Source organism: Triticum dicoccoides, chromosome 6B (genome assembly GCF_002162155.2).
Source record: "Triticum dicoccoides isolate Atlit2015 ecotype Zavitan chromosome 6B, WEW_v2.0, whole genome shotgun sequence".
Classification (NCBI taxonomy): domain Eukaryota; kingdom Viridiplantae; phylum Streptophyta; class Magnoliopsida; order Poales; family Poaceae; genus Triticum; species Triticum dicoccoides.
Window position 1 is genome coordinate 68,201,877 of NC_041391.1, and position 13,580 is coordinate 68,215,456.

Below are 13,580 nucleotides of genomic sequence, written 5' to 3' on the forward strand. Positions count from 1 at the left end.
ACCTTGGAACTTCTTCTTCATCACTAAGACCAAAATCACGTGGAAAGCAGTATTCATCAGGTTCAGGCACAAAATCTTCAAACTTCATGTGTTCAGGGGCACTATGTGAGTTGATAGTTGGGCCTGGTTTTCTGACAAGATTAAGCTTCTTTGCTCCTTTCTCTGGTACAACTGAGGGTTCATCATGTTCGGAAAGGATTTGGTCTTCCTCCCAAAACTCAGATGGTTCTGAGTTTGCTCCACAATAGTGGTCTGCAGGTTCGTCCTCTCCCCTAGTCTTATGGCTTGTCCCTTTGCCAGCCTCATCTTCACCCCTACACCAAGTCTTGTATGATATATTCTGCCCTTTGTAATCACCCCTAAAAAACTCAAAATCTGAAGAGGATTTGTCCATCTCATCTTCATCTTCATCTTCATCTTCATCATGCTCTGCTTCTAGATCTTCTTCTTCTTCCACAACATTTTTCCCCTTGTTGAAATTACAACTATGTTGTATGTTAAGATAGGGCTCCTCAGGGATTGCTGGTGCCAAAGTTCCATTCTCCAGTGGATACAGGACACCTTGTTGGGAAACACTATAAACAATAGGTTCACCAACATGATCAATGGGGATCTGTTCCTCAAGCATGATGTGATCCATGTTAACATCTGCTGGGCTTGGATCAGTAGGCTTTCTGATAGTGATGTTCAGGATCTTCTTATCAACAAACAAGTCAAGCATTTCCTCTAATGCCTCCTCACTATCCAGGACCTCCACCCCCTCCAAGCCCTTACCCTCTTCCTTTACATAAGTCAGACAGGCATCCATTCCATAACCCTCCAACTCAGCCAATGCTAATATGGTCAGATAACTAATATCTGAAGAAACTGAATACTTTCTCTCCATGTTATCTGTTCCTTGAAAATGTAGCCTCATGACCCAAATCTCATCATCTAAGCTGTATGATTAAATTGACAAACAATCAATTTTTAAGTCACTATAACTTAAAACAATAACTATTATCTGAAGAAACTGAACTTTCTTCTAATTACAGTGAATGCACTGACCAAATGAACTAACCAAATGAACTAACCAATAAAATAGAGTACCATGCCAAGAACAAACTATTACTAACCGTAGTTCTAAATTGAACTAAAGGACCCAGAAATTTGTAATTTGAACTAAAAGTATGAAGGGCCCAGAAATTGCTTACCTAACTCCACCAAAGGACGAAGCCCAAGTGTGCCTGCCATCTGGATCCACCCGGATGGACTTTGCCACTACCCTAGCCGCGCGGACTGCCGGATCTGAGCTAGCCGGATCGACCACAGCAGCGGGCGGTGATCCATGCTGCAACCGCTGCGCCGGGAAGAAGCTCGAGCTGCCTAGCCCTGGGTCCACCTCTGGATGTCCACCGCCCTCCTGGCCGGTGACGCCTTGGCTCAATAGCTCGCCGCCGACGGCATTTGGCTGCGCCGCCGCCATCGCCCACCTAGGTCACTGCGGGGCAGAGGAGGGGGAGACTGAGAGAGAGTGCGGCCCGACCGGCTCCTTTCGTTCCGACCGGACTGGCCTCCCTAACGGCCGTCAACTGCCGCGTCGTGAGCGCGCGTGGCCAGGTGGCCTGACAGGTGGGTCCACACGGTCAGGAAAACGGTTCAACCGCTAGTCACCGCGGGTTTGGGTTTTTTGAAACAGCCGACCACGCAACTGGTAGCTTTCTGAGAAAAAATAAAATCTGGTAGTTTTTTAGAACCCTAGCCTGTAAATCAGTAGTTTTATGCTATTTACTCTCACAGAGAAGAAATTTTATGGAGGCAGCGTGCTCGCATCGAATGGCTTGCTCACAGTGATAAAAACACCTATTTTTTTCCATCCGAGGCCGAGCCAGCGCCGCAGGAAAAATCAAAATTAAATTTCTCCAAAGACCGGATGGCAGTGTAACAGAGGACAACGCGGAGACGAAAGAGATGGCCACGGATTTTTACTGCACGCTCTACACCTCTGAAGGTGTGACCGATATTGATCAAGTTCTAAATACAGTTTCAGGGAAGGTTACTCCGGCGATGGATGACGTTCTTAATGCAGAGTACACTCAGGAGTCAGGAGGAGATTAAGGTAGCCCTGTTCCAGATGTTCCCAACAGAAGCACCAGATCCAGATGGGTTCTCAGCCCACTTCTTCCAGCGTCACTGGGATGTTTGTGGGACTGATGTCACAGTAGCGGTACTTCGGATTATTAATGGAACTGAGTCAACGAAGAGCATTAATGAGACTATTTTAGTGCTAAAACCAAAGATAAAGAATCCCACATTATTGTCTCAGTTCAGGCCAATTTCTCTATGTAATGTTTTATACAAGATTGCTTCTAAAGTCATATCAAACAGATTGAAGCAAGTTCTACCTGACATCATGTCTGAGGAGCAGTATTCAGGGCCGGCCCGGGGGGGGTGGGGGGTGCAGAGCGGGCGGCCGCCCCGGGCCCCTGAGTAGGAAGGGCCCCCGATGGCCTGGATTCTTCTGTATACCGTGCCTATTTTTAGGATCTCTTTCCGCTGTATATGTATGTGGTGTTTAGCCGATGCAACAGATCGTTAACCCAGGTAACAAACCGACTGATTCTCGAACAAAACGTAAAAGAATCGTAACAGACCCATTAATTCTCGGCATGCCACACGCGCTCGGTCTTCTCGGCTTTTAGGGTCTGTTTGGTTTGAGCCCCAGTTAGCCCTACCAAAATTTTGGTATGACCAAAGCAAGCGCATGACCAAAAATTTGGCAAGCTATTGGTGTTTGGATTGCCACCATTACAACTTCCAAATTATTGGCATGTTGTTGTTTGAATTGTGACCATGATAGGCTCCAAATTTCAGACACTAGTTCTGAAAGTATTTAAATGTGTCTATTATACAGTACTAAAATTAAAAAACATACAAATTGATAGTAAGAGCGGGCGTGAAGAAAAAAGTTGCCAATATAATTACAAGAGAGAGGGAGATGCTGCAGTTCTGCAGTTGGAAGTCGCTAATTTGTGTGCAGCGTTGCATGCATAATTTTTTTAGTTGATGCTAATCACGCAAAGGCTCAGATTTTTTATTCAGTAAAAAGCGCAGCTGATTGTTTAGAAGGCATAATATTCGCCAAATCCTACTGCATGCATGCAGGGCCCACCAATCAACAACCGAAGTCACCGCGCCAATTTTTTGGCGAAGCATTCCGGCGCCCGCGTCTCGCCCATACGTTGGCGTAAATAACACATAGGAGAGCCGGGCAAGCTGGGCGAGCCAATTTTTTGGCGTCGATCCAAACAGCAGCCAAAATACGTGGGCTAGCCAATTATTTGGCAGGGCGTGCTTTGGCATGAATCCAAACAGGCCCTTACTCCTTCTCTCTCCCAACCGACAATGCCAATGCCAAGGCCGATGGTGCGGCGGCCGTATCATCTATAGTTGTGATTTTCCGTTGCTGAGCGCGATTAGTGGAGGAAGGTAATTCAATTTTGAGGTAAATATACTAGAAGTCAAAGAACTTGCACGCAACGTTCAGTTTAGTGCATAAACTTATAAAATACGTGTTTCTGGTCATCTAACTTGTCCTCTTGTTCATATACGGTGCTTTCTACGGTATCCAGTCGTATCCCTATGCATGCCACATGAAGGGGCCCACTGTCAGTGGCTGAGATGGTGGTAATCCGCATGCACTTTTTTAGATAGCACCCTTGTATTTTATTTATTTACGCAAAAATTCTGAAATAAATGGAAAACGTTGGAACGTTTGTGGGATTTGAAACCCACGACCTGCTGTGATTCGCCCAGGATAGACAGCCACTCGACCAGCTGAAGTTTTACATTAAATGTATACAATTTGCTTTATATAACATAGACCATACGAATTAAAGTAAAAATCAAACCAGGAAAAAGGGAAACCCCACTTCAAACCGGCGACCTGTTGCACTAAAGCGGGCGTCCTAACCAACCACCTAATGTTACTTCATGTTTATTTGAGACTCCTAAGATATATATCAAAGAGTAAAAATACACATTCTGAACTATGTTTTCTCTTATCTAGATTATTAATTTAAAATTATTTGAATTCAGACAAAATTTCCGTTGATTTGTCCGAATTTTTTCATTACTAAAACCAAAGTTACTTGGACTACTATTATGAAAAAGTTCAGACCTCGGGCTCGAGGATGTACATTCATTCTACACTATATTTTCTTTTATCTAGATTTTAATTTAATTTTTTTCGAATTCAAACAAAAAATATTTGATTTGTCCAGAATAATTTATGTACATCCATTCTGCACTGTATATTCTTTTATCTAGATTTTTAAATTTACATTTATTCGAATTCAAACATAAATTGAGTTTATTTGTCCGAAAACATACGTACATTCACTGTGCACTATATTTCCTTTTATATAAATATTTAAATTTAGAATTATTCGAATTCAAACAAATTTTTTGTTGATTTGTCCAAAAGAATTTACGTATATTCATTCTATATTTTATTTCCTTTATCCATATTTTATAATTTTAAAAAATCAAATTCAACCAAAATTTTCGTTGGTTTGTCCAAAAGAATTTGCATTCATTCATTCTGCACTATTTTTTGCGGGAATATATATTTAAAGTTAGGTACTATGTGCAAAAAAAGATCTATCTTTGCGTAAAAAAATTAAACATAGCTCATTGCCATTGGAATACATAAATTTTATACTATACAATACATAACACTTTTATCATTTTTATCTCTATTTATCACTGATAAACTAAAATCAAATCTATCTTACATAGAAAAAACAATATACAAGATAAAATTTGTTTGTGTTACTAAGTGTCGGTGTGGCCTGATGGTTGGCACTTGTACACGATGCCATAGTATCAAACTGGGGCTTTCCCTTTTCAGCAAACCCTTTTGTTGTTTTAATTTCTATTTTTTTATGCAGTACGTGTTAAATAGCTTTAACTGTGCATTTTAGCGTCAACTGTTAGATTTTCTTTTTTGAGGAAGCGTCAACTGTTAGTTGGTCTAGTGGTTCTCTACGCTAGGCGGATCGTGCTAGCTCATCGGTTTGAATCCCATCATGCGCTGCAGCTTCTTTCATTTTATTTGAGGATTGTTTGTGTAAAAATAAATAGAATGTATGGGTCATTTCTTAAAAAAAACAGCCTCAGCCACTGAAGGTGGCCCTGCCACGTTGGCACTCGTAGGGATACGGTTGGAAGCACCGTATATGCACGAGATGACGAGTTAGATGATCAGAAACACGTATTTTACAAGTTTATGCACTAAACTGAACATTGCGTGCAAGTTCTGTGACTTCTAGTGTATTTAAAAAAACAGTCCCAGCCACTGATGGTGGCCCTGCCACGTTGGCACTCGTAGGGATACGGTTAGAAGCACCGTATATACACGAGATGACGAGTTAGATGACTAGAAACACGTATTTTACAAGTTTATGCATTAAACTGCACATTGCGTGCAAGTTTTGTGACTTCTAGTGTATTTACCTCTTCAATTTTCCAGATTCCATCAACCTCCTCAATGGAAATCCCCTCTTCCTATAGTCTTGTCCGATCGTTTGTTTCCTGAATTTATCCTAGTACTAGTAGATTTGCACGTGCGTTCACGTCTGGGCATCTAGAATAATGCCATCGAATAATTATTAAAATAATAACATGCTTCTTTAATCAAACACGCATTTTGCAGTTCATTTTGTATGTCCCCTCGATACTTGAATGGTTACCTTTATTACATGCATAATGTAGTTGTTTAGGTACCAAGACAACACAAGAGAATAATATTATAGCAAAGAAAGGCAAAGATTTCCCAATGTTATTGACTGGGGGTGGTAGCCATCTGTCACATTATATCAAACATATGTAAGTAATTCCCAAGAAATGTGATATGTGCTCATCTAAAAAATAAATAAATGAAAATACGGTTTGTTAACTAATAAGGATTATCTAAGATGATAAGTACATCATTTTTTAAAATATTCCTAGGATAACAACTTAATTATTTGAAGTACATTGTCTGACTATGTTACTAAAAAAAATTAAGAACTGGATTGAACAGTGGGCAAAAATGGATCTTCATCAACATTAAACAAGGTGTTTGAGCCGGCCAAGCCAAAAATTCAGAAACTATGTTAACAACATCCATGACATGGTTTCTCTTCATATGAAGTCTCAGATATTCCCCTATTCATTTCGTCGATTCTTATTTGGCTTTTATGAGCATAGTTTAAACAACAATAGTGCATGAAAGAAACCGTTACTGACAAGGAACTCCTTTTAGAAAATCAATTCTTAACTCTTGAGGACAACTGGACTCCCTTCAACTTTTCCTTTTTGAGGTTCAATACGTTTCCTATTTATTCATAGAAGGCAGGAATTTCTGCCGCAATAACGTCGTGGATACAATCAGGTGGTTGATGCAGCCATACCTTACACAAATTATTCATAACCCCTTCCTTAGCTAATCTGTGATCCGCCACATTAGCTGATCTCCTAACCCAGCTCACCTTCCAGCTTTGGCGTGCCTCCATTAGATGCTTGACATCCTGAACCAAAGGCCCACTACAGGAAAAAAATTGTAAGCCATGTACCAAAAACACTCGGCTTATGCCGACTTGCACTAGGTTTATATATAAGCCGTGTGTTTTCCCCGGCTTACAAGACACGGCTTACTGGGGACCGGCTTATCAAGGGTAAACCGAGAGCCAAAAAAAAGCACTCGGTTTATATATAAGCCGAGTATTTCTATGTAAGATGAGGGCCAACAAGACACACAACAGAAACACGGACCGGAAGAACCCTTCGCTCCTCCTGCCCACGCCCAACTCCCATCTAGGGTTTCCTTGCCTCTCGCCGGCGCCGCCGGTCCGCCTTATCTTCTATGGTCCTCGGATCATGGAGGCACGGTGGATCCCGGCCCTTGCCGGCGGGAGGGCTCCGTTTTTAGATGCTTTTCTGAGTTTTGTTAGGGTTTGTGCCATGCTCAAGAAGATGAGGCGGTGGCGGCTTCTTGAAGATGGAATAAGGTCCTCCCCGCCTAGCCCCCGTCCTGGTGATGTTTCAAGCATCGTCGGAAGGCGTGTGGAGGTTTGTCTCCGGCGGATCTCATGGGATCCGGTCGGCGTTTGTCTTCGGTGGATCCGACTGGATCCGGTCTTCGCTCGTCTACGTCTGTGTGTCTGCAGGTTGGATCCTTCCGGCCTATGCTTCTCTTCATCGGCGGCGGTTGCTGTTCTGGTGCGCTGGTCCCATGGGGCCTTAGCACGACGACTTCCCGATTGTCTACTACAACAATGTTTGCCCGGCTCCGACGAGGGAGGGGCGATGACGGCGGCGCGCCTTCGGCTCGCTCCAGAGATTGTAGTCGTCGCTAGGTGGTCTACAGACCTGGATGTAATTTTTACTTCTAGTGTTTTTTGTACTACCTTGACAGTTGATGAATAGATTGGAAGTTTTCGCGCAAAAAAAAAACAAGACACACAATTTATATATAATGGAAGTCAGGCATTAACGGCAATGCCACGTGTTGGTCTATGTAAGCTGAGGGCCGACGGACACACGGTTTATATAAACTGTGGGCCGAGCAGCACAGTTTACATATAACCCGGGTATTCTGTTTATAGCACTCGGTAAAGCTTAATTTGCAAAACAGAAAAAAAAATCAGTTTGCGTGCGGGATGAGATGGGCGAGCGCCGGGCGAGCACGGCCGGTCTGAATCCTCCGGCGAGCGAGCGTGGGTGGCGAGCTCTCTGTCGGCCTGCATCCGAGCGATGGAAGAGCTTCCTGACCACAGGAGGAGGCGAGGGAGAGGTTGCGTGCGCATCGCGTCCGAGCCGACCAGGCCCTAGAGACACCGGACGCTGTCGTGCTCCGACGACCCGCGCCGCCCTTCGCGAGCCCTCTCCGCCCCGCGCCGTCCAGCCCTTCTCCTGCCCTCCGTTGTAGCCCATCCAATCGGACCGACGCGTGCCGCTGCCGCAGCGCGGCCGCCTGCGGCGCCCACAACAACACCTTGGCGCGCCGGAGAGGAGCCCCGACGGGAGCGGCGGCTAGGACTCCCTCGACTGCGACCAGAGGAACAGCACGCCGGAGGCCTCCATCCCAGCGGGAGCTCGCGCAGGTCCTCCTGTCATCCTACCACGGCGCAGGCGGGTGGCCGTCGAGCCAGGCGAGGCATCCGTAAGGTTGGTGCAGGACTCGCAAGGGTACTGAGAGGAGGTGGAAGGGGCCGACGAGGAGGCACTCGGGGAGCTCCGCGTCCGTGGCAAAACGGGCGAGGAGCACCAGCGGCGAGGCGAGCGACAGGAGGGCGTCGACGGCTGTGTGTTGTGTGCGGCTGAGAAAACAGATGGATAAGGCGGGAGAGGGGGGGTTGGCGGTGGGAAAGAGATAAGATAGCTACCCAGCCGTCCGATTAAAGCGAATCCAACGGCCATGGCCCGTGATCCGTGGGAGGCCTAGACTGACTAATGAGAATACACAGACATAAGCCGAGTGTTTTCGGGACGGCACTCAGATTACAAAGAAATAAGCCGAGTGCAAAATAAAAAAACACCCAGTAAATATTATTTTTTTCAATTTTTAACTTTTCATTTTCATTTCTTCTTTTATTTGTTTGAATAAGGGCTAAACATTGACTCATCAAGACAAATAGAATTTATTAACCCATTATCACTAACTTTTTCATGCATTTGTGTTACATTTTTATATTATATTCACTAAATGCCTAGAATGTATTCAATGACTTAAATATAACTAAGGAACCCCGAATGATGTCAAATTTTGACATGGATAATATAATGGTATATCGTGAGTGTAGAAAAAACTTCAAGGCCAATGGTGAAGTAGCGGTCGCATCGCCTTCAAATGACATGTTTCCTCTCGAAGCCATATAGTTTCCTAGGAGATGCTACGGTTCCTATGAATTGTGCATGACCACTTTTGAGAAACCTTCTCAAACTTTTACCACAATATGTTTATGACATATAAAGATATCATGCCAAGTTCCTTGTTTTTCAAACTTTATTTGCATTTTTATAATTAAAAAATCAATGAACTCCATGTTTCTGGTTGAGTGTTGGCACCTTCATGTTTGTAATCTCATTATTGTCCATGTATAAGGACTAAACATATATTCAGTAACACAAACATGTCAAGGCCAATGGTGAGTGTGCTCTTCCAACCCTCCCTCTCATGGTTTTCAGAGATGAGCCAGTATGCATGGCCAAACGATCTACACCTTTGACCAGACTCGAGTGGGGTTTGACCAAGGTAGAATCATTTCGGTTTGTCTTCGGTAAGCCATGGTGATATATCACATCAAGTTTGAGAATGTTTTGCATAAGCCTGCCCAAAGGCCGCTTGTAAACTGCACCGTCCCCGAAGTAGTATCCAGCTATTGAGAGGGAACGTGTGCGATTTGTGAAGGAAGTGGAGAGCTCGTTGCTCCCTCGGCCTTGAAACTTCTTGTGCTCTCAAAGAAGGCCATAGCATGACACGTGCCAGTCCCTGGCACTTTTTGGGCCCGCCTGCAATATTTGAGACATTTATTGCATTCCTAGGGTTTCACCATGAGAAATTGCAGATCTGCCCACCGGCCAGATGAAACCATGTCTAGAAGAGGTTTGGGAAATCATATATGATGTCCTTGCAACATGCATAGGCCTTGTGCGGTAGGAGGCGCGGCCCTGCCATCGGGGGTGCGAATGTACTGCAATGGCATGTGGGATGCAACCGCTCTAATCCACGGAAAATAAAATCATAGGATGCCAAAGTTTCTCTGGACTTGGCATGGTGTTGTGATATGGCCCTTGCAGTTTGTGGTAAAAATCTAAGCATGTTTCGTATAAGCCTACCGAGAGGCCACTCGTAAACTACACCATCTCTGAGGTAGTATCTAGCTATCGAGAGGGAATGTGTGCGGTTTGTGAAGTAAGTGTGGGGCTCGTTGCTCCGTCGGCCTTGAAACTTCTTGTGCTCTCAAAGGAAATCCTATATTAAGTCATCAAGACATGCGTAGGCCTTGTGCAGTGAAAGGAGGGGTGGGCCACACCACTGGGGATGCGAATGTACCTCAACGGCGTGCCAGATGCAGATGTTCTAATCCACGAAAATTATACGATGCCGAAATTCCTCGGACTTGGCATGGCATCGTGATATGGCCCTTGTAGTGTGTGGTAAGAATCTGAGCGTGTTTCACATAAGCATGCTTGGAGGCGGCTTGTAAATTGTACTATCTCCGAGGTAGTATCTTGCTATCGAGAGGGAACATGTTCGATTTCTGAAGGAAGTACAAGGCTCGTTGCTCCCTCGGCCTTGAAACTTCTTGTTCTCTCAAAGAAGGCCATAGCATGACACGTGCCAGTCCCTGGAAATCATTTAAAAACCATTTTTGCATAAATGTTACGGGTTGCAAAAAAATGTGCAAAAATGTAAGACGAGTGCTTTCACAAGGCACACGGCTTATATGCCATCTAAGCCGAGTGCTTTGACAGGGCACACGGTTTATATGCCATATAAGCCGAGAGCTTTGATAGGGCTCACGGCTTATAGACTGTTCTGTGATGCCGCCGTCAGCCACTTCCGTTGTAGACACGTGGCATATATCTTTACCGAGTACAAGCTATAAACCGGGTGCTTTTTTCAGTAGATGTCGTGTGCTTATTGTAAGCCGAGAGCTTTTCTGGACCACTCGGCTTACAGACTGCCACAAGCCGAGTCCTTTGTAGTTGCCGGATGTTTTTGGCTGTAGACTCGGCTTAGAAGAACATAAGCCGTGTACCCGAGAAAAAGCTCTCGGTTTATAGTCTTTCACACGGCAAAACATGATTTTCCTGTAGTGGCCCTTGCCAAGATAGATTCTGAAGCTTCCGAACTATCTCCTTGCAATCCATCTTAATGTGTATATGTGCTGCATTGACCTCATCCGCCAGTTGGGCCGCCCTTTTGCACGCCAGTAGCTCCACCTTCGCCGGCTCCACCCCCTGCGAGAAATAGTGACATGGTTGCTTTGGTTTCCTTAAAATTATGCAAGCAATGCAAAGTTAACAAAATATGCCTTAATAGAATTGAGAATTGTGAAGTAAAATCAGAATACATCTCCACTAAGACATCTTTAATGAAAACACAATTTATTACACAGATCTCATATGCTTCTTTAATTCTGGATCATCAACTTTAATCAAGATTTCCGTGATGAAAATAACAACCACTCTCACATCACACTTAAATATTGTAAATATAGTATTGCAATCTAAAACAGAATATTGCAGCAGCAATTTCGTTGACATAGCTATACTATTGCTAGTTCGACGGAACAAAAGGATATACACCAGCGAGAAACATGTACCAAAGGAACGGAAGTACCTTCTTACTGTAGGTTAGAATAAGTAGTGCAGCAAGGCTGGTGCCTTTTATAGCACTGGCCAACCATTTTTTATTAGAGATAGTAAGTATCAATTGAAAGGTGATCTTAGAATATAGAGGCGATGCATTCGCAGTTACCTTCTATGGGAAGTCAATCCACGTAAATTGGATAAAATATTGTTCATACTTCATTCTGGACTTGAATCAAGGATAGGCTGCTACAGCTTTCTAGTAAAAACACAATGCAACCCTATTAATAGTAGACTCAATGAAGCATCAATCATATAATTTGTTAGATTTTTTGTATGATAATAATTGCTGCACGTCTTGACTAATACAAATACACTTGAAATACGTAATAACCTAGCAAAAATCTAAGCCTAAAAAACATATGATTTGCCCACTTTTGGTATGTTTCAGACTTTGATTTAAGAATTCTTAAACATACCCATTCATCTCCAAAATTGAATAAAATTGACAAGCATTCATAGATACATGAACCTTCGTTTTGACGGTCTTGATGGTCTTGTGAATGCCTGAAATACGAGCGGTGGCTGGACGAAATGTGTTCACTGCAGCATGGGAGCTAATAAATCACTCCAGCAGATTAGTGCCAAACCTACCCCGCTTATCCGTAGGCACATGAGCAAGCAGAGCATAGTGATATTCAGATAGTGGTAGTGGGCAGAGAGAAGATCAGACCGACCCACCCAAGCAAGCAAAGCCAGCGAGCCATGGCGGAAGCAAAGGTGCACGGAGCGAACCCACATGGCACCGGCGCCGGGGACGCTGTGTGCGGAGCTCCCATCACCTTCTTCGACGACGTGTGCTGGCTCTTCACGGACCCTGTCGAGCGCCTCTTCTTCTACCGCCAGGTTGACCCGGCCGCCGCGTTCCCGCCGCACGCGCTCACCCGCTTCCTCCCGCTCGCCGGCATCCTCAGCCCCGCCGCCCGCTGCTTCTCCTACTCCAGCGGCCACGATGCGCTCGACCTCCACCTCCACTGGACGGAGGAGAGGGACCCCGCTGCTGCCGACGCAGTCAGGTCGCGCTGCGTCCCGCGCCGCCGCCGCTTCTCGGCGGAGGAGAGGAACCCCGCCGCCGACGAAGGGCCGAGCCCCCTGCGTCTCACGCCGCCGCCACCGCCGCTGCCTCTGCTCGACGGAGGAGAGGAACCCGGCCGCCGACGAAGGCCGAGCCCACTGTATTTCACGCCGCCGCCGCTGCTTGAGGAAGGAGAGGGACCCCTGTGGCGGCGAGGAGGAGAGAGGAGGGAGGGATGGGGACGATGAGGCGGGGCAGGATGAAACGTGGGCTCTCCTTTTTTTCTGACGGGAGATGTGGGCTCTCCTTTTTTGTCGATTCGGCGGACGACAGAGTTTTCGTCCGCTGGAAAGAATTGCTAAGCGTACTTTCGGTGAGGTTAGTTGTTATGTTAACGGTTAGATCTAAATGAGTGAATTTGATCCTGTGGCTCTAATTGCTTTAAGGTGTTGTATGTACATTAGGTCGGGTGTATTTAGGAAAGAAACTGTTCTCTTGTTTAATAGTAGTATAGACTACTACACTATATTTCTTTCTCCCGCTTCTATTTCCTGTATTGATTGGGATTAGAAAAGGGAAACCCGGGTTTCTGCTCGTGACTTGTAAGCAGCACCAAAAGCTTGCAATTTCTAATTTTCTTGCCATGATCCAGGTACCTCGTTCAATGTATTTTTTTTACCAAGTTTTATTTAATTAGCAGTGTTCTTAACTTACTGTATCATATGATTGGGTGCTAATTAGCAAGATTGCTATTGATTTAGCAAGATTTTATTTGGAAAATATCCATCTTACATTGAAGAGAAAAACATGCACATAAGTTGATTGAGTTACAGAAGGGAAGTATTGACATTTTCTTTAGGGCGCATAAAAGTACTTCCATTGCCTCCCCGCAAAGAAAAATTATACTGCTAGGACTTCTGAGGAATTAGCATTAGTTATTGTTTAAGAACAACCTAGTGAAAAAATATAGGATGATAAAAAGTTGAGTTGGCAGGTAAGTGTTACTAATTCACATAATAAAAAAATATGACTGCCGATTGAGAAGGTTGACCAACTTTTAGTGTACCTATTATGATTCCTGGTTTTCAGAATAGATGAGATGACAAGGCAGCCTAAATTGTATCCACATAGTATTTTCTGCAACTAAAACAGAAAAAATATATGC

At 44.5% G+C, this 13,580-nt stretch overlaps 1 protein-coding gene across 1 annotated transcript; it reads right to left on the reverse strand.

Moving 5' to 3' along the window:
• Positions 1–10,380: 10,380 nt before the first annotated feature.
• LOC119320746 lies at positions 10,381–13,295 on the reverse strand. The gene is made up of 3 exons (XM_037594700.1): positions 13,290–13,295; positions 12,082–12,699; positions 10,381–11,943 (listed from the first exon to the last, which is right to left on the reverse strand). The coding sequence occupies exons 1-3, from the start codon at positions 13,293–13,295 to the stop codon at positions 11,941–11,943; spliced, it is 627 nt and encodes a 208-aa protein (XP_037450597.1). The 3' UTR covers positions 10,381–11,940.
• Between the last annotated feature and the right edge of the window lie 285 nt (positions 13,296–13,580).